Here is a 20,505-nt window from a genome sequence, read left to right on the forward strand (position 1 = left end):
TCAGTGGCATATAATAGTTCTCATTATGTCGAGTGCCCTCCTTAATGTCCATCACCCAGCTACCTCATTCCCCTACCCACGTCCCCTTCAGCAACCCTCAGTTTGTTTCTAGAGTTAAGAGTCTCTTATGGTTTGTCTCCCTGATGTTGTCTTATTTGATTTTTTGTTCCCTTCCCCTATGTTCATCTGTTTTGTTTCTTAAATTCCACATTTGAGTGAGATCATATGGTATTTGTCTTTGTCTGACTGACTTATTTCTCTTAGAATAATACTTTCTATTTCCATCCATGTCATTGCAAATGGTAAGATTTCATTCCTTTTGATGGAAGTAATATTCCATTGTGTGTATATGTGTGTGTGTATACATATATATATATATAATGTATGCATATATGTATATGTATAAGTATTGTATATACATATATATATAGAGAGAGACATGGTATGTATGTATCTATACACCACACCTTCTTTATGCATTCATATGTCAATGGACATCTGGGCTCTTATTTTGGCTACTGTGAACACTGCTGCTATAAACACTGGGGTGCACATCATAGTTTCTTCTTCCTATTTTTCCCAAATCGGTGCAATGGAGCTTCATCTACCTGGTTAATCAAACTTGAAACATGGAAGTCACTCTTAACTTTTCCATCCACTTTACTCACCACCTATATTCAAATGTCCAGTCTTAAAATCTGTGCCCATCTGAAAAATCCTTGGCATGTCTTTGAAGATCCTTGACTTACCTTTCAAGTGAACCACTTGTGCCTTTGTCAGGACCACAGTCTATTGAAGTAGCACTATAAGTACTTTCTTGTTTCTGGATTTACTTTCCTGCAACTTATCCTCCATACCACTTCCCAGAGTGGTCTTGCTAAAATGTAAATGGGCCCTGTCATTTTCCTGCTTAAGACCCTTTCAACAGGGGCACCTGGGTGGCTCAGTGGGTTAAAACCTCTGCCTTCAGCTCAGGTCATGATCCCTGGGATCAAGCCCCACATCAGGCTCTCTGCTCCGCAGGGGGTCTGCAAAAAAAAAAAAAAGACCCTTTCAACAGCTCTATGTTGATGTCAGGATACACTAGATTCCTAGGCATGGCATTGAAGCCTGTGTGCCTGGACACCCCATGCTGATCATGCCTCTGTGCCTTCCCCATACTCTCACCTGCTAACATCCCAATCATTCTCCTGATCTCTGATCAGGGAGAATACTGAAACTTGCTTTCACTCTCCAGCTCCAGTCAGGCCTTCTTGAGTTTTCTTGTTGGCATTTATGTATCTTTTATTACACTTACTTCCAATTATATATTAATTGTGTGAGTATCTGTGTAGTGTTGATTGTTCCAGGTAATTTAAAATTCCTGAGGGCACAGCTAATGTCTGATTTGCTTACTCTTCTGCCTCAAAGCCAACATGTATCTGACACATAATAATTGTTCAGTATACAAATCAAAACCACAATGAGATACCACCTCACACCAGCCAGAATGGCTAAAATTAGCAAGTCAGGAAATGACAGATGCTGATGAGGATGCGGAGAAAGGGGAACCCTCCTATGCTATTGGTGGGAATGCAAGCTGCAGCAACCACTCTGGAAAACAGCATGGAGGTTCCTCAGAAAGTTGAAAGTAGAGCTATCCTATGACCCAGCAATTGCACTACTGGGTATTTACCCTAAAGATTACAAATGTAGTGATCCGAAGGGGCACATGCACCCGAATGCTTATAGCAGCAATGTCTGCAATAGCCAAACTATGGAAAGAACCTAAATGTTCATCAACAGATGAATGGATAAAGAAGATGTGGTAATTATATACAATGAAATACAATGCAGCCATTAAAAGAAATGAAATCTTGCCATTTGCAACAACCAGGATAGAACTAGAGGGTATTATGCTTAGCGAAATAAGTCAATCAGAGAAAGAAAACTATCATATGATCTCCCTGATACGAGGAAGTTGAGATGCAACGTGGGAGGTTTGGGGGGCAGGAAAAGAATAAATGAAACAAGATGGGATCAGGAGGGAGAAAAACCATAAGAGACTCTTAATCTCACAAAACAAACTGAGGGTTGCTGGGGGAAGTGGTTACGGAGAGGGTGGTGGGGTTATGGACATTGGGGAAGGTATGTGCTATGGTGAGTGCTGCGAAGTGTGTAAACCTGGTGATTCACAGACCTGTACCCCTGGGGCTAATAATACCTTATATGTTAATAAAAAAATTTAAAAAAATAAAATAATAATTATTCAGTAAGTAATTGCTGAAAGGGGCTACCTCCTCCACTTCTTTGCTAGTGAACTCTGATTAATTCATTAAAATTTACCTTGGGCATCATCTCTCCTTAGAATTAACCTCTGACATTTATCTGTGCCCATCCCTAACTCCACCGTATGCAGCCTTTGATTTGCTAGGTAGCTCTCTGTTACCTTCCTGAAACCTTTTTAAAGCTCTGTATATATTGCTATTAAGACTTCTGAATTCTTTTGCAAGTTTTTATTTTCTTGTCTGTTCCTTCAACTAGACTGTGAGTTCCCAAAACAAATATTTTATATTTAAATTCTTTACATCTATAGCTCTGTCTCTGGCATACAGTAAATGCTCAAGTTCCTCTTTGCCCCATCAGACATTTGGGCCCCATCTACAACATCTCACAAATGGTCTTCTGGCCTTTATTGCAGAAAGGAGATCACAGTACCTTCTCAACCATCCAGTTGGAAAGTTTGTTCTTGTGTTGAGCCAGAAAACTGTTTAAAGCTTTCAACCATTTGTTCTTAGTCTTGTCCCTTGGTGATACAGGATCAAGAGAGTCATAATTAAGAGGTAAGTGGTCAGAGGTCAGAGGCAGCAGAAAATTATGGGTTCTAGAATAGTGAACAGGAGAAGCAAGAAAAGCCAAGCTTCCAGGCCAACAGAGTCTCCACTGTCCCTTTATGTAACAAGAGCAAATCTCAAAAGGCAACCCCAAAAGTTGCCTCATGTTACTTGAAAAATAACATCCCAATAAAGGAGTTGAAGCTAGATGCTAACCTCTTCTTAGATGATGTAATGTAACTAGTTCTTAGGAAAAAAGAAACTGGTACAGGACTAGGTTGCTTAAAGATTTGGCTTAAACTCCCCTCCTTCAAAATGTCTTCTCCATCCATGGAAATCACCCAATGATAAACATTTTTCTACACATCCTTCAGTGCTGATGAGTACAGCTTGTACCCTATTATTTTATGATCATTAATATTTTTAGTTGTATCATCTCAATATTGGCTGTCTTACCATCTAGAATATTCACACACAAAAACCCAGAGATATATAACCTATGGTTTTTATTTTTTATTATTTTATTTCCCCTGTCCACACAGAACCCATTGCAATCAGGGCTCTTCTTTAGGGTCATAGTCAATGGCTGTTCGGTGACCAGAACATAGCAGGAGGTCAGTGTTTGAGGCGAGCAGGCTGGTCTAGGCCACTGAAGCTCCAGCAGGCTGAGAATATTATCCATATGGGCAGGGTATGAGCCATGTCGCCCATCAGAAACTGGACTGAGCTGAGTAGGATTCCGACATGGAGAGGAATCCCGGGCACAGGGTGTCAGATCCCAAGCAGGGCGAGGCGGGTGTGTGCAAAGGAGAGAAAGTTGCCATTGCAGTGGACAGGTGGGCACATGTGAAGAGATGGATCAAATATGTACATCTATTAAGGACAACAGGACCCAGGTTTCTTAGTATTGGGTAAGGGAATTGCAAACATGGAAAGGGAGAATGCTAGAACCCTAGAATGAACCTTATCATATTGGAATTGGAACTGAAATTAGTGGTATAAACTTGTGGTTTTCTCAGTATGTGTAGATAGATATAGAATTAAAGATACATGCTAAGATATATGCATTTATGTGGTAACATACACATGTGTGTATTTCCTAGGCTCCATCCATTAATGACCTATGAGTGGTAGCATCCCCAAAACCCAGATCTAGTGCCCATCTCTCATTTTCTAGAGACCATTAACCACTAAAAGGAACTAGGGCTCTTTGGAGAAATAGCTGATGTCACAATGAGCAGGGAAAGCACAAGACCAGCCTAGAATATATTCTTGTGCTATATTGTAAGGAAATACTCAAATACTCATCCTAATGGGGGCCCCGAAAACAAGGATGGTTTAAGAACCAAAACGATTTTTCGACTTCTGAATCTCCTTTGAATGATGCTTGATACACCCTGGAAAATTATTATACCTATCTTTTGTGTTTTTTTTAGTACTTTTCCAAGTGTTTATTAGTTATTTCTTCTTCTTTTTTTTTATTGTGTCATGTTAGTCACCATGTGGTACATCATTAGTTTTTGATGTAGTGTTCCATGACTCATTGTTTGCGTATAACCCGCAGTGCTCCATGCAATCTGTGCCCTCCTCAATACCCATCACAGGGCTCACCCATGCCCCCAGCCCCATGCTGGGGTCCATAGTCTCTCATGGTTCATCTCCCCCGCTGATTCTCCCCTTTCATTTTTCCCTTCCTTCTTCTAATGTCCTCCATGCTCTTTCTTATGTTCCACAAATAAGTGAAACCATATGATAATAGACTTTCTCTGTTTGACTTACCTATCCTTTAAAATACAAATTAGTACCAAAAGCTCCTTCATGCCAAGCAAATTAATTCTTTATCATTCTCATTTCTGTCTCAAATCCTGATACCAGGCCCTCAATTTCCATAAGCCACCAGTACAAATATGCCAGGTGCCGACCATACCACATTTGGAAACGGCTTTTTAATGGTTAGACTCATGTGCGGTCTCTTACTATTTTCTATTGGGTTCATATATTCCTTCATTCGACAAGTATGCATTAAGTACCTACAAAGTGTTACGTACGTATTGTTAAGGCCGGGAGGGGCAGGGAGACAGGAATGTCCTAGCCCAGCAATCCAGTAAACATCTGGGTAGAAAATTACCCCAAAAAGGCTCATGCTGTTTTAGAGTTGAACAGAGGGCTGGAGATCGGTATTTCAGAATATCCCTTGGTCCAGGTTTTGGGGATGAGGAAGTGAGAAGGTGAGTAGATTAAATGATTTAGCCAAATAAAAACCAATTATATTTTAACCTCCCTAAAACATACACTAAAACTCTCCAAACTAGATGTTATCTAAAAACATATCCTATCGGTCCTATGAGTCTAGGAGCATTTCAAGGATAAGAACCTCGCCTTACTCACAAATGCTTGTTGAATAAACTAGCATAGCCCTCCTTCTCCAAGCTCCCCTCCAAGCCCTCCAGAGGATGGAAGGCAGAGGACACAGAGGAGGTTAATGTGCTCCTCTAACCTCTAGGAGGAGCTGTGACTTCACTGAGATCCCTGAGGCAGGCCTGGGAAAAGAAGAGAGGGAAATGGGGGGAGGAAGAGAATGCTCAGGCGTCAGGGTTTGCTCTTGGGTCAGCTTGGGAGATGGTATGTGGACAACCTGGACACTAAAATCCAGTCCATGTTGTGTTTCTCCAGCCTCTTTGGCAATGTCAGCTGTCCCTACGGCTCACGGCCCGTAGGACCTTGTGTTACTCTCCTGTGCTTCCTCTGTGTGTGTCCTTTCCATGTCCAGGCTCAGCTCCCCAGAAAGGGGAGATACTCTCTGGGCGGACCAGTTGCAGCAGATTTCTCTTGTCACCTCGTCAGCACCCTCTGAGGGTGCTTCCTACCCAGTGAGCATTAATTCCTGTGTCTTAAAGTGATGCCCAGCTGGCACCAGGGGAAGGCTCTGAAAGCCAAGCAAGGTGGCCTCTCTGTGTTACATCAGGATGAGGCTTATTAAGTGGGATCGTCCTGGCTCCATGAGAGGCAACGTGGGGGGAATGTGCCCAAAGGGAAGGAATGCGTGTCTGAGCGGAGGAGGCACTGTCAAGTTGAAACAGAAAGAATTATTCATGCAGGTGGGAGAGGAAGCTACTAGATGGGGAAAAAAAAAAAAAAAAGTGTCTGAGAAACTCCTTGAGGCAGCTTGGGGATGGACCTATTCCTCCGCAGCTGCCCCTGTACATTCAGTCCTGCCACTCCAAGACTCAAATCCAGCTCTGGTGGTGCTGGTGTCAGGTGTAAGGGGGAAGAGGGAATGTGAGCTCTAGAAGAATTAACAGGGGCAGTGGCCTCACCAGCAAATCCTCTGTCAGGGCATGAGGACAAGAATCTAATCAGAGAGACACCGAGCCCCTTCTGGTCAAGCACTGCCATGGGCTGCAGGCTCCTGTGCTGGGTGGTCCTCTGTATGCTGTGGGCAGGTGAGTCCTGGGAACAGGTGGGATATCTCTGTCTGCAGACTTCTAGCTTTTTTCATGGAATGGCTTCCTAAGACTCTCTAAATTTGGTTTCTTGCTCCCAGTCTCCACGGGCAATGGAGTTACCCAGACACCAAAACATCTGGTAAGCGGGACAGGAAGGAGCGTGACCCTGAAGTGCAAGCAGCATCTGGGACATAATGCTATGTACTGGTATAAGCAGAGTGTTCAGAAGCCGCCAAAGCTCATGCTTGCCTACAGTTATAAGGATCTCCTTCAAAATGAGACTGCTTCCAGTCGGTTCTTACCTGATCGCTCAAACAACTCCCAGCTGGACCTTCAGATAAAAGCCCTGGAGCCCGAGGACTCCGCCCTGTATCTCTGTGCCAGCAGCAAGGACACAGCCCTGCACCTTCAACTTCTCCCTGTGCACAAACCTCCGGGCTCCAAACCAGGAAGCTGTGGGGGCCACCAACGCTCAGCTCAACATTTCCTAGAGGACCCCAGAGATCCCAGAGCCTCCTGCTGCCTGTAGGTTCAGTGGATGCTGAGTCCACAGCACAGACTCCCACAGCCTGGGTCCTGGTTCTGCCTGGGTCCAATCTGCCTGAGCTGAACACAGGCCAGAGAGGGCCCAGCATCAAGCTTCTGAGCAGTGTACAGTCAGCACATAGCCCTGGGGAGTCTTCCATGGGCAACTATTCACTCTGGCCACAGCACAGCTGACCCATCCCCCGCCAACAGGTACCTTCCTTGGCTTTTCCATCCAAACACGTGAGACTCTGGATCTCAGCCCCAGCTCCAAATCTCAGTCCCAGCTCCAAACAGGCTCAGCCCTAATGGGTACTAATGTCTCAACCAAATTAAAAACCATGGCAGCTCAGAAGTCTCTTCCTGCTTCTGATGACCAGAGGCCTGAGCTAGCAGAGGACTCATTCATGCCCTGACCCTGCTATGGATTTCTGGCTCCTGTGTGGGGTGATTTTTATTCTCTTGGAAGCACATGATTCCTGGGAATTTCTCATCTTGGATTCACCCAAGGCTCTTCTAAGGCATTTCCTTATTCAATCTCTGGCTTCTTTAACCTCCCACAGGACACACAGAACCTGAATGCAGGCAGACTCCCAGCCACCAGGTCACAGAAAGGGGCACGAGAGTACCCCTGAAGTGAACCCCACCTCTGGTCACTTATCCCTGCACTGGTACAGACGGATCCTGGAGCAGAAACTAGAGTTTCTCGTTTTATTCTAGAAGAGTACTCTCTTGGAGAAGTCTGAAACATTCAAGGATCGATTCTCAGCTAGAAGGACTGATGGATCATTCTCCACTCTGCAGATCCAGCCCACAGAGCTGGGAGACTCAGCCACGTACCTCTGTGCCAGCAGCACAGACACAGCCTTGCAAAGAGCCCTCCAGGCTGTGCACAAATCTTCATGTTTCTGCCTCTTTTCGAGCTCCCAGCATCCCTTTCCCGTTGGACTTGCCTATTCAGCTGTCTCCAAATACACAAATAATCTGAAATTAAATTACCAAAGTGGGATATCTTTGGCAGAAGTGGTCAGGGGACATTTTTTGCAGAATCTTTATGGATACTGTAGAGCATGTCTTTGGGCTCCAGTGATGGGAGAGTCGTGCCCGGGAAGTGACCATCAAATGACTTGTGTTTTCTCTTTACCTCCTTTTGCATCATGGGTTTTGTTTTGTTTTGTTTTGTTTTGTCTTGTTTTAGAGGCTTCAAAAAAAGCCATTTTAACTCACAAGTTGGAGAAATGACTAGCAAGGAAGGGCTATGGTATTTGCCTGAGAGTAGAGAGGATTTCCAACCCCACATCTTCAGAAGGACATGCAAGTCAGCACAAGGTCCTGAATTGTCCATGAATCTTTCCAATAAGTGCCTAATGCAATAACCCATGTAAGAATGAATTAAGAGAACGGTAATGATTGAGTGTAACATTGGAATGCCACTTCAAGGCCAACAGTGGTCTAGACCAACAAGAGAATCACCAGAATCAAGCTGGGATGGCAGGATCAGAATTCAACAGCAAAAACCAAGCAGCAGCTAGAAGCCAAACAGGGATGAACTTATCACCATGACCTTGACTTGGGGCAGCCCCATTAACTGTCTGGGTTTTGCATAAGCGTTCTCCTACAGTTCTTCAACAGTTGGGGCAGGAAAGTTAGAGTGAAAACTTTAAAACAAAGGAATGCATTTCCTCCTAATAAGTCAGGATGAGCTCAAGTAATGAATAGGAGGGGGGAAAAGTGTGAGCAGATCCTTCATGAAATACTCATTGACTCAGTTACAACCATGGCAGCTCCACTATCCTCAGGGTTGGAGAATGACTGTCTTGGTGATGTGAGTTCCCACACAAACTTGGAGACAAAAGGATCCCATTTGATACCTAAGGAAATTAAATCATGGGTATATAACTATGGGATCCAATTTTTGTTTGCATATGGTATCTCTCAGAAGCATCTGACCTTATGGAATGAAGAAAGGACCTAGTAAAGGTTTCGCTAAGGGGCTAGCTCAGCTAGAACACCTGTCGAGCTGGGGTGCTAATCACTAGGATGTGGTATGATTTGAACAAATGGGGGAAAATTGGGACTATGTATTGAATCCATGAATCCAGAAGCCATAGGGTGGGGTTAGGATGGGTATGGCTCTCATCATCTCTTGCAGTGATCCAGTGGTAAATTCATATTCCTTTCCCCTGTATTTTTAGGGTCTTCTAGATAAGAAGTTCTGATTCCTGAAGAGAGGGGAGGAGGAGGGATAGATGCTTTCACCACAGGACATAGTAACAATCCCAGTGTACTGCGATTATGACTCTACCTAGTCATTTTGAGCTCATCTTGCTGGGATGGATGGAGAAGTCAGGATGGAGGTACTGATCGTGATTTTCATGAGGTGACAGAGTTACTGCTACACAGTAGAGACAGGGAAAGGTTGACCTGGGACTCAGGGAACTAATCAAAGCATCTCTCAGTGCCTCCATTCCTGGTGATAATGACAATTGTGAATTATAGTCATCTTGGCCTGACAAAGCAAAGGCACCGAAGGGGCTCCAAACCCTCAGAGATGAATGTCTAGGTCAACCCGTCAGGCAAACAACTTAGACCACTGAAGCACCAAACAAAGTTGGAGAAACTCTTAAAATGGTGATGAAGGGAGATAATTAACACCCGTTTGGGATTTGAGTATCATAATAGCAGCGAATCCTATACACCTAACCCTGTGTTTGTACAGATTGCAGCTGGCCACCACCTTGAAGACCTTATTTGGACTAGAAGCAAAGCAAGGGGTAAACTGTATCAAACGCCTCCCTTATATCACTGCCTGTCTTCTAGGACCCACCCCCAATTCCTGCCACACCTATTTCAGGCAAGTACTCCAAGCAGACATTGACCCATTTCCTATGCACTGAACCTCCTCTTCAATGTGGACCACGTAGGGATGCCTGGGTGGATTAGTAGGTAAAGTGTCTGCCTTTGGCTCAGGTCATGATCACAGGATCCTGAGATTGAATCCCACATTGAGCCCCACATTGAGCCCCATGTCCAGCCCCGCATGGAGTCCCACATTGGGCTCCCTGCTCAGGAGGGAGTCTAGTTCTCCTTCTGCTTCTGTCCCTCCCCTTGCTTATCCTCTGTCCCTCTGTCCCTCTCTCCAATCAATTAAGAGACCTAAAAAAAATGAACCATATATCTAGCTTTCTTCCTAAAATACTCTGTGGCCAAGATGAGACCCATGAATGGCCTATTTGAAACTTACGTAGGCACCACCCAGAAGTGTCAGGGAATTAATGCTCTGTGGGACCCTCTGCAATCAGTGGAGGGTGAGAACTAATGAATAAAGCTTTATAATTATTTCAGACTCCCTCGAATGTTCTCGATTGATGAACACCTACTTATCTAAAAGGATGGCTCAATTCATATATATATTTTTCAGATTTTCCATCCTTTTAGTTTCTGTACTTGATTTGGCCCAGATATTTGCATCTGACTTATCTTCCACTTTACGTATACTTTTCAGCTGTATTGGTTCTGCTTTTAAAGCCATATATTGAAATCCTAATCAAAATGATTTTGTATATTTCAGCTCTACAATCTCCACTAAATTATTTACTACGGTTTCCAGTAGTCAACAAAATTCTCCATTTTGTCATCTACTTTGTTGAATATATTGATGATTATTTTCATGTCAGTGTCTGAAAACTCCATCTGAATAATTTTGGGTTTATTTCTTCTGCCTGATTTTTCTTCTTGGTTTTGACCACATGAACCTCTTTCTTCATACAACAGATAGTATGTGTTTGAATGCCAGATATTGTATATGAGAAATTGTAGAGATCCGGTGAAGTCCTGGATGATGTATTTTCTTATAGAGATGATTCCTTCTTCTTGCTTACACCAAGATATCTTGGTCAGGGCAGGACTTCTTAATCTGGTGGATAATTGAGCTGGATTGAAGCAAAACTTCAGTTGTTGGATGGCTGCTCACTTTGCTCCTAGTATGTGATCATTTGGGTTCCCAAAATAATGTCTGGAGTATTTTTTACTTTTCTGAAGCATAATTTGCACAACATAATATTTGCTTTTTTCAAGGGTAACACTCTGTGAGTTCAAATATATTAATGTACTGTGCAACTATCACCACGATCCAGTTCTTAAACACTTCTACTCCCTCCCCAAATTCCTTTGTGTTCATTTTCAGTCAATCACCACTCCTACTTTGGGCCCCAAGCCTTGGCTCTTTACTGGGACCCTCTCCAGGTCAGCAGTCCATGAACACAGACACTGTTCCCCAGACCAGTGAGATCATGTGACGTCCTCCAAGCTTCTCCCCCCTCAGTCTTCCTTTTCTTCTTGGCTTCCTAGCTACTGGTAATAAATGGGCAGTAATTCTCAGGGTAAAGTGTCTTCCCAGATATACCCTTTGTCTTTGGAGTATGAGATCATCCCCTTCCTCCCTGCTTCCCTTTGGGTGCAAAGCTTCATGTATAAGCTGCAGGGTGCAATGAGGTAGGTACTTGGGAACTGGATGCATTAGCCCACTCACCCAGCAAACATCTAAGGGAGCCTCTGGTAATATCATACAATGTTAAACCTGGGCAGACACTGGAAATTATTTATCTCAGCCTGTTATTTTATACATGAGGAAATGGAAAGTCATACAAAGGATAGTTTTGACCGTCCCTACTGATTATTTCCTGACTTCCACGTGGAAGTCCATTTAATATGTCTAGAGTAGTCAGTGCATTTCTTTTGGTTCTGATCAGAATATAAGCATCAAGAGAGTGAGAATATTGTCTTACGTGTGATTTGCACCACGACTATGAACAAGTTCAGCTTGCTAAGTGTTCCAGGAAGGATGGTGGATGTTTCTATTTGGTTTTCTAAGGTTTCCCTAGTGCTTGCTCTGTGTTTAATTTAAAGAAATAGAAATAAAGGAAACACCTGTCATTGGAGAAGTTTAACCAGCAGTTGACAGTTAGTGTTGCCACACAGTTTGTGTGTGTGTGCGTGTGTCCCTCCCTGTGGCACTCATAGGTTCTTGCTCTCCTGCCTAGCTCTTACTGACTTGGGTTTATCAACTGCTCTACCTGGCCCAGGAGGCCACTGAGACCTGAGAAGTGTGCCTTGACCACTAGGAGGAGCTGTGGCTCTTCCAGACCCTGAAAGTGGGGGAATTGTGGGAATGAACAAAGGCCACAGGGGTTTTCAACAGGAATAATTGGGGGATGTGGGAGATACTTTATTGTCCCAGCTGGGGGTAGGGAGCCCTACAGGCATGTAGTGGATAGAGGGATAGAGACCAGGGATGCTCCCAGCAGCCCCCACAACACAGAATTATCCAGTCCAATACGGCAATGTCTCTGAGGTTGAGAAACCTTCTGCTGAGCATTTGGTTATAAATTTTGTACTAAAAGAGAAGGTGACCTTAGACAGCTCAAGGACAGCAAAATCATCCTGCCCTGATTTCCCCCCCCCAACTTCCATGCTGTCATTCACCTCTCCAGCTGCTTTGTTCCTGTGCCATAACGACTTCTCACTCCCGAGCCACCAACTGCTCCCCACATGGCTCTGGCCCTCAGACAGAGAGGCCCTCACAGGGATCAGTCTGCAGTCTGTTCCCTGTCAAGGCGGCGAATCAACAGAGCACGCTCCCAACATTCATTCCTGTATTCTAAATGGTCTCCCATTGCTGCTTGCGGCAGACCCCACAGGGGGTCTCTTGCCCACAACTGAAGTAGTCAGGGGGGCTGATGAGCATACATCAGACATTCCAGGGAGCCAAAGCCTAGCGGGACCATCATCTGTTACTGTGAAGAAGACGCAGAAGATCCACAGAAGAGAAACTAGCTCAACTTGGAGAGTGGAGTCAGAACAGGGAGACAGGGTAGAGGTGGCCTGATCTGGGAAAATGCAGGGAGGGAGAGATACACACTTGAGGCAACATGCTGTCCCATCAAACTATCCCCAGAAATTCCAAACTCCTTTAAAAGGGGGAGAAAGTAAAATGTATGGAAAGGGACAAGTGTGGGCAATGAAATACACAGAGAGCCCAAGCATGGGGAAGTCATTCTAGGCTATGACGTCACAGGCAGAGCACCTGTCAGGGCGGGGAGAACCACAGCCTAGTTCTTACCACTGAGGATGAGAATGCTTGGCTAGGACTGTGTCTGTCTCCACCATGGGCTCCACGCTCTTCTGCTGTATGGTCCTCTGCCTCCTGGGAGCAGGTGAGTCCTCGGTCCAGGTGGCAAGATGCCCCGTTGGGTCTCTAAGCCTACTCAGCATGTGTCCAGCCACTGTCTCTCTCCTGGGACTTGTCTGAATTCCGCTCCTTTCCTTCTCAGCCCCCCTGGACACGGCAGTTTCCCAGACTCCAAAACACCTCATCGCACAGACGGGAAATAAGAAGTTCCTAAAATGTGAACAAAAGCTGGGCCACGATACCATGTACTGGTATAAGCAGGACTCCCAGAAATTGCTGAAGGTCATGTTTATCTACAACAATAAGGATCTCATTCTAAATGAAACAGTTCCAAGATGCTTCTTACCTGAATCCCCTGACAAAACTCGTTTAAACCTTCACATCAACTTCCTGGAGACAGGTGACACTGCTGTGTATTTCTGTGCCAGCAGCCTAGACATAGCCCTGCAAAGTCTTTACCTCCCTGTGCATAAACCCCCTGCCCAGCCAGGAAGCTGTGGGGGACACAGGTTCACTAGACCCTGAGGCTCCATTCTCCCCTGTTAGAACCCCTGACTGCAGATCCCAGTCTGGTACAGGCTGCCAATATACCTGATGGGGCGGGTCGTCAGTTAGGCTCACACAAGCCTGACAGAATTCTACTTACCAGCTGCAGCAATAAATTCCCTGAAGTGCTCAGGATTTCGGAAACAAGAGAGGACCTAGTGTCTCTCATCCTAAGTGGGTCTGAAAGCAAGTGTCTTCTGAACTCTGCTCAGTGGTGCAGCCTACTAGAACCTGCCCTCTGCTCAGCTTTCTGCACTTCCACGCTGTGCATGCAGGTCGGTAAGAAACAAGAGGAAAGAGGATTTCCTTACACTCACTCTTCGGGTTCCTTTTCACTCTTTGCTCCACATCCAAGCTGTCTTGGGATCTTCAGGCATCATTTGCTACAACTCTCTTATAGAGACAATGTATATCTGAATTTCTGTACATGTTTACCCTTCTGTCTCCTCGCTGTTTCTTCTCTGTGGTTTAGATTGTCTTTCCATCATTTTCCTTCTTCAGGCACATCCCTAATTCGGATGACTTAAACTCGCCTTTCACCCAGACCTTCTTTGGGAAAACCGTATGTTAGCTACGTTAGCAGGACAACTGAGCCTTTTGTTTCCACTTGTTCAGGATTTCAGTTGAAAGTATAATGTTTTTTGTAATCCTTGGTCTTTTACTGATCGGGAGCTAAATAACTCAATAACATTTTATTTATTCATGTTTTTGCTTTTTCATTGGGGAAGGGCTATTCCCTGTCTTCTTGCTACAGTGCGTGTGCAGCAGTATAAATATAATAGTCACCATGCTAGCCTTTCCACTAAGGTTAAGTTTAGGTTCTTGTCTACGAAAGCGATATCTCCAACTGTGGTGAATCAGAGGACCGTGATATACCTAACCTGGACAGGAGAAGAATATCCAACTCCTTTGCTTAAATTCTAACCCCTTGACCCTTACATTTTTTTGTTTATGGGCCACACTGAAAATCCGATAAACTTTATTATGTTAGAAGCAGGAGTAGAGATTGAATGTCCTAGTGTGGATGAACGGCACTCTTGCCAACTCTTTTTGCTGTTTCACTTCCTTCTTTGCTCTTCACAGGGGTCTGACTCTTGTACCCATCAAGCGTGGACCCGCCTCCCCTCCTCTCTGGTGGGTGAGGAATAAGCATCCTCTGCACTGCTGCTTCTGAGCTGGTTAGAAGCCTGCCATCCGGGAAATGTGCCCATGGGCCACAAGGGGGCGCTGTGGCTCTATTGCCTACTCAGAGGCTGGATGGGGGATGAAAGTGATTTGCAGGAAGGGGTGAGGGGGGAGCAGGACATGGGGCTCCATCCTTATGTCAGTTGGGAGCACCAGATGCTGGTACCTCTGAGATCTAAAACCATGCTCAAATGAATTTCCCTTTTTCCTACTTGGGATGCCTTGTGTGGTTCTTGAGCATCCTGTTTGCTCTAAGCCCAGCCAAGCACTGTACCCTCAGGACTGGGGCTGAGGATGCCTGGCCCCTTGTCCCTTCAGCTCCCCCTCCCAGTGCCTGGATCCTGGCTGGCATCACAGTCCTGCCTTTGTAATGGTGGGCACTGGTGCCACAGCCTCCAATTTCTCTCCTCTACAGAGCTGAACAAAAGTGCTCCATGGAGCTTAGACACGGAGGGAAACACCTTTTGGGAGATGTCTGCAGGCCTGAGCTGGTAGGGAAGGAGATCCCCAAGGCAGAAATGCTCTGCTGCTGAGAGGGGTCTTGGAAGGATGGGGATAGAGAGAGAGTTTACATAATGAGGACTGTCGCTAATACATGAGATCACCTGTCCAAGGATTAGCTCGGCCCACCCAATGCAAATCCACGCTCTACCAGAATCTATACAAGTTGTGAAAGGGGGAGGAAGAAACATACCCTGTGTTTGGGGAAACCTACAGAGACAGTGACATCACAGGCCAACCACCAACCAAAGCCCAGGACACCAGAGCCCTCCAGCACCAGCACCAGCACCCTCCCCAGGACACCCTAATTAGAGGATGCCCACCTGGGCCCTGACTCCACCATGGGCTGCAGGCTACCTTACTGGGTGGCTCTCTGTCTCTTGGGAGCAGGTACGTCTCGGGTTCCGCTGTGCTCTCCCTGCACCCCAAGCCGAGTCCCTCTTCCTACCACCACCCTTCTGTCTGGGCTTTGTTTGAATTTTGTCCTGTTCTTTCAACAGTCTCCATGGATCCTGGAGTTATCCAGACTCCAAAACATCTGGTAACTGGGACAACAAGGAGTGTGACCCTAAAGTGCAAACAACATCTGGGACATAATGCTATGTACTGGTATAAGCAGAGTGTTCAGAAGCCGCCAAAGCTCATGCTTGCCTACAATTACAAGAATCTCTTTGAAAATGCGACTGCCTCCAGTCGGTTCTTACCTGATCGCTCAAACAACTCCCAGCTGGACCTTCAGATAAAAGCCCTGGAGCCCGAGGACTCCGCCCTGTATCTCTGTGCCAGCAGCAAGGGCACAGCCCTGCACCTTCAACTTCTCCCTGTGCACAAACCTCCGGGCTCCAAACCAGGAAGCTGTGGGGGCCACCAACGCTCAGCTCAACATTTCCTAGAGGACCCCAGAGATCCCAGAGCCTCCTGCTGCCTGTAGGTTCAGTGGATGCTGAGTCCACAGCACAGACTCCCACAGCCTGGGTCCTGGTTCTGCCTGGGTCCAATCTGCCCGAGCTGAACACAGGCCAGAGAGGACCCAGCCTCAAGCTTCTGAGCAGTGTCCAGGCAGCACATGGCCCTGGGGAGTCCTTCTTGGGACACTTTTCACTCTGGCCACAGCACAGCTGACCCTTCCATGCATGTGAGACCCTGGATCTCAGCCCCGGTCCCAGCTCCAAACAGGTTCAGCCCTTTTCCAGAACACCTCCCTCCCTCAGCACGTGGCTCCACCAGTCCTGCCGATGAGGTGGATCATCCTTCATCAGGTGTGGATCCGTGTTCTCCTGGTCACCATGGGCTGCACCTGGGTATACTCAGATCCACACGGCCTTCCCTTCCGTGCAGCCTTTGACACTTTCAGGCCTGACTCCTTTTCCTTCTGGGGCTTTAATCTGCATTCCTCAGGTCTTCACATCTTGCATTTTCAGCCATGGAGTCCCCTGCCCCTGGATAGTTTCTTACCACAGGCAGCCCGAAGGGACGTTCCCTGCCATTACAGAGCAGGGTTGTATCCTTGGGGCTGCCTGTTCTGAACCACATATTTTCTGGCTTTGCCCCTTGTAAAGGCCCTCTGTCCTGCCCAGGTCATCAGACCCCAAGGGGTGAGTGTCCTGGGGAGTCACATGCCTGCCTTGTCACTAAGGCTCCCTCCTCTCTCCTCAAAGGGGCACTCCAGGGACTGTGGGGAGCCCTGAGCAAAGTTTCAGACCATGATACCATCTGCCAATGCAGTTCATGTGGCTACTCTCCCATCTAGGCCCATCTTCAGAGTTTGAGGTGCCTCTTACTCGTGTGTGACTCTTCTCTGACACCTGGTTGAACGATAAACACATCTTGATTTAGTACCGTTTTTATGTCTCTTCTTCATGAAATAAAGGTAGCCTGCTATACATAGGGTCGTTTGGCTTAAGGTTTCACAGGGACCCTCCAAACAAACACCGGTTCCCCACAAGTCACACCCCACAATCTCATCCCTACAGGGGACCAGAGGAAAGTGCGGGGCCCTCCAAGGAGGTGTGTGGCTCCCAACTCTGCAGATCTGTGGTTTCTGAGCCTCTCTCCTCCGGAACCAAGGAGCCCCTGCCATAGGCCTGTTGCCACACCAGGTCAGCTCTGAGCTTTGGGGAATCAGGAAAGGGACTTCCAGGCAAGGCCCCAGGACCCAAGCCAGCTGCAAAGGACAGTAGTAGACCCCGTCTTTGGGAAATGGATTTGAGACAGATGTGTGTGTGTGTCTTCACCTGTTCTTCTCTTCCATAACCCAGCTCTCTTTCTTCGATTTCTCTTTTTCCTATTCAAGGCCAACCCTCAAGCCCTAGTCCAGATCCAAGATCCAAATCTGCAAACAGCTGCTCTAAGCCACACAGGCAGCAAACAGGCCTCTCATTCCACCTGCTCGGAGCCTGGGTTGGGTACTTATATTTCCATCCACCTTCCTTCCCTTGCACTGGAATGTCCAGCCACATATCGGGTCTCCATCCTCACGAGGCCTCCTCTCCACACTGACATTTGTAGGGTGACTTCTTCCTTTGTTCCCTTTAGTCCCAGGGTCAAATCATCAGGCTCAGAACTCTGGGTCACAGAGTCAGTGCCTCTGGACTGTAGCTCTGCTGTGCTGTTGGGGAGGAACATGGGTCCTGCCAGTCTGCTTAAGTCTTCATCTCCCGCCTTCCTGGTCTGAAGATCTTCTCCAAGGGTCCTTCTGCAGTCGCAGAATTTTGCTTGGGGCCTGGGGGTCTGCCTGCTCCAGTGCATACAGGGGGCTGAACCTGGGAGCATCTTGTGTCTATGGCGGGACTAAGGCCTCCTGCTCCCTCCTGTGGGGGTGCTCCTGAATCCGGGGGTGCTGCCCAAGACGGTGACATCAGAGGGTCTCCTCCCTGGACTACTACACTCAGATGCCCCATGTGGAGAGGCCTCCCCTCCCCTGCCATGGACTGCTGGGTGACCTCTTCTGGTCTCCTGGGAACAGATGAGCCCTGAGAGTGTGGGGACTTTCCTAATCTATCCACTTTATATAAGGCCAGCTTGGAACTTCTGCCTTTTTCTCTTCCTGGCCTCTGTCTCCTCCCAGAGGACACGTGGACCCTGGAGTCAGCCAAAGCCCTAGCCACTACCTCCCAACAATGAGAGAGTGTGGCTCTGAGGTGTGACCCCATTTCTGGTCATTTGTATTTCTTCTGGAACCGACAATCCCCAGAAAGGGAAGTGGACTTACTGATTCCCATCCATAACAAGGTTCCCTCAGAGAAGGCAGATATTTTTGGAGATTCCATTCTCAGCTGAAATGCTTGCCTCACAGACCGTACTCGCTTTGAAGCCCCAGGCTGCCCAGATGGGGGACTGAGCCACACCCTTGCACAAATTGGAGGCTCCTCTGCTCCCAGGTTTTCAGCAGCCCTTTCTGCCGGAGGGAATGTTTCTGCAGCAGCTTCCCAGGAACAGAGGTCAGAAGTTAACTTTTTTTTTTTTTTTTTTAAGTAGGATCCACTCTCAATATGGAGCCCAACACAGGTCTTGAACTCACAACCGTGAGAACAAGACCTGAGCTGAGGGAGCCAAGGTGGCCCAGACCAACTCTTGATTCGGCTCAGATCATGCTCTCGGGTTGTGAAATCAAACCCCACGTTGGGCTCCTCACACATTGAGGAGTCTGCTTGCTTGAGATCCTCTCTCTGCCTCTCTCTTAAATAAATAAATATAATCTTTAAGAAACAAAAAACAAAAAACACAAAGACCTGAGCTGAGATCAAGAGTCTGGTGCTCAACCAACAGAGCCACCCAGGTGTGCCCCAGAAGTTAACTTTAATTTGCAGAACAGGAAATGTTGCACAGAGATGCCTGGAACTGTGGTCTTGAGGATACATTGTCAGACACCACGGAATGTGGCTGTGGCCCCTAAGGATGGGACAAGTATGGCCAAGTGAGTGACCGGACAAGGCTATAGAGGAACTTGTAAAGAACTGACTTTTCAGGAGCTAAGACCCAAGAGTTCTTGAAAATTAAGCTGAAGAGATGATGTAGGAAGCCCTTTATGAGGGAGATACTATACTTTCAGGTAGACTTCAAGTGTTCAACTAGAAAGATAAGTTAGTATCAGTGTTTGAGACTAGTTGAGTATATCATATTGGTTATACACCTACTTATTCATCCATTTACTAGTTCACTCATTTATTCTTTGAACAGACGATTTCCTACCTCAAGATATGGAAAGTATGGTTAGTGCACCGCGGGGACCCCATGGGTGTCAGAGGAAGAATCCATCCCAGGGTCAGCTTGCCCTGGTTGGGAGTCAGCCTGCTGTAATCTGAGAATTCTCCAGAAAGTGGCTGAGCCCTCTGGAAAGGGAGTGCTGGGGCTGCTGAGACAGAAACACGATGCAGAGAACATGCAAAATGCAAATAAGATGTACATTCTCCTGTTTTTAAGGGGACCATGATTTATCACCAAAAGGGGAGCCCTTCGGGAGTGAAGGAGTGCTATTATTACACTTGAACAACAGACATAAAGTGGGCTTATGTTCACCCAGCCTGTGTCTCGTCTCTGGGTCTCATCTCAGAGGGCTGAGCAGGAAGAGGATTCCATCTGGGCAAAGAGCTATAGAAGGGGAACAAAAGAAATGGTGCTGGGAGCAGTGGTCATGGTGGCCCAGGTGGGGGTTTGCTGGAGGGTCTCCCTGCAAGGACGGCCTGAGAACACTGTCCCTTAGTCCCCAAGGGACCACTAAGGGCTGAGCACACCAGTGTTGGTAAACATGCCCTGCCCTGGGGGGTGCAGAAGCAGAGAACAGGACACCGGAAGGTATGTTGTGGCAAGCAGCTCTTCGCTCCCCCAATCCTGACCCCTGGAAACAACATACAAAGCCCACTTTCTTGGTGGCTGGGAGGAAATACAGGTCCCTGGTGCAACTCAGCAAATGGGAATCTCCAGGAGTCTACCTTTGTTGGGTTCAGTCTGAGGTGGAGGATGATTCCGGAACCATAGACAACCCTGGGTCTTCCTAGGGACATGTAGGGAATGAGGCCATGGCATAAGGCTGCACTTCACTGTTCCTATGTTAGGGCTCAGAATGAGTGCCTTTTGGATATCCACAAATATTCGATCTTCTTTTGTAAGGTCAATTTAGGGAACTCTGTGAATATCTGATAACATGTATAGTTCATAAGTAATTTTAGAAGAATTCTGTCTGGACAGATACTAAAATATTAATGGTTGTTGACTGGATAGTGGGATACATTTTTTTTATTGCATGAAGTGAAATGCATAATAATAAATGTAAATTACATACATTCTGTCAAATGGGAAA

General features: G+C 46.5%; 3 gene segments (V, D, J or C); all 3 read left to right on the forward strand.

Moving 5' to 3' along the window:
- Positions 1 to 5,974: 5,974 nt before the first annotated feature.
- Positions 5,975 to 6,788, forward strand: LOC131830221 (T cell receptor beta variable 4-1-like). The segment is given in 2 exon segments: positions 5,975 to 6,256; positions 6,358 to 6,788. Coding segments are annotated over 2 exon segments (480 nt in total).
- Positions 6,789 to 12,950: 6,162 nt separating this feature from the next.
- LOC131829875 (T cell receptor beta variable 3-1-like) lies at positions 12,951 to 19,510 on the forward strand. The segment is given in 3 exon segments: positions 12,951 to 12,999; positions 13,117 to 13,407; positions 19,455 to 19,510. Coding segments are annotated over 3 exon segments (396 nt in total).
- On the forward strand, positions 15,400 to 16,152 carry LOC131829871 (T cell receptor beta variable 4-2-like). The segment is given in 2 exon segments: positions 15,400 to 15,596; positions 15,707 to 16,152. Coding segments are annotated over 2 exon segments (480 nt in total).
- Positions 19,511 to 20,505: the final 995 nt, after the last annotated feature.

This window comes from Mustela lutreola, chromosome 4 (genome assembly GCF_030435805.1).
Source record: "Mustela lutreola isolate mMusLut2 chromosome 4, mMusLut2.pri, whole genome shotgun sequence".
In the NCBI taxonomy this organism is placed as follows: domain Eukaryota; kingdom Metazoa; phylum Chordata; class Mammalia; order Carnivora; family Mustelidae; genus Mustela; species Mustela lutreola.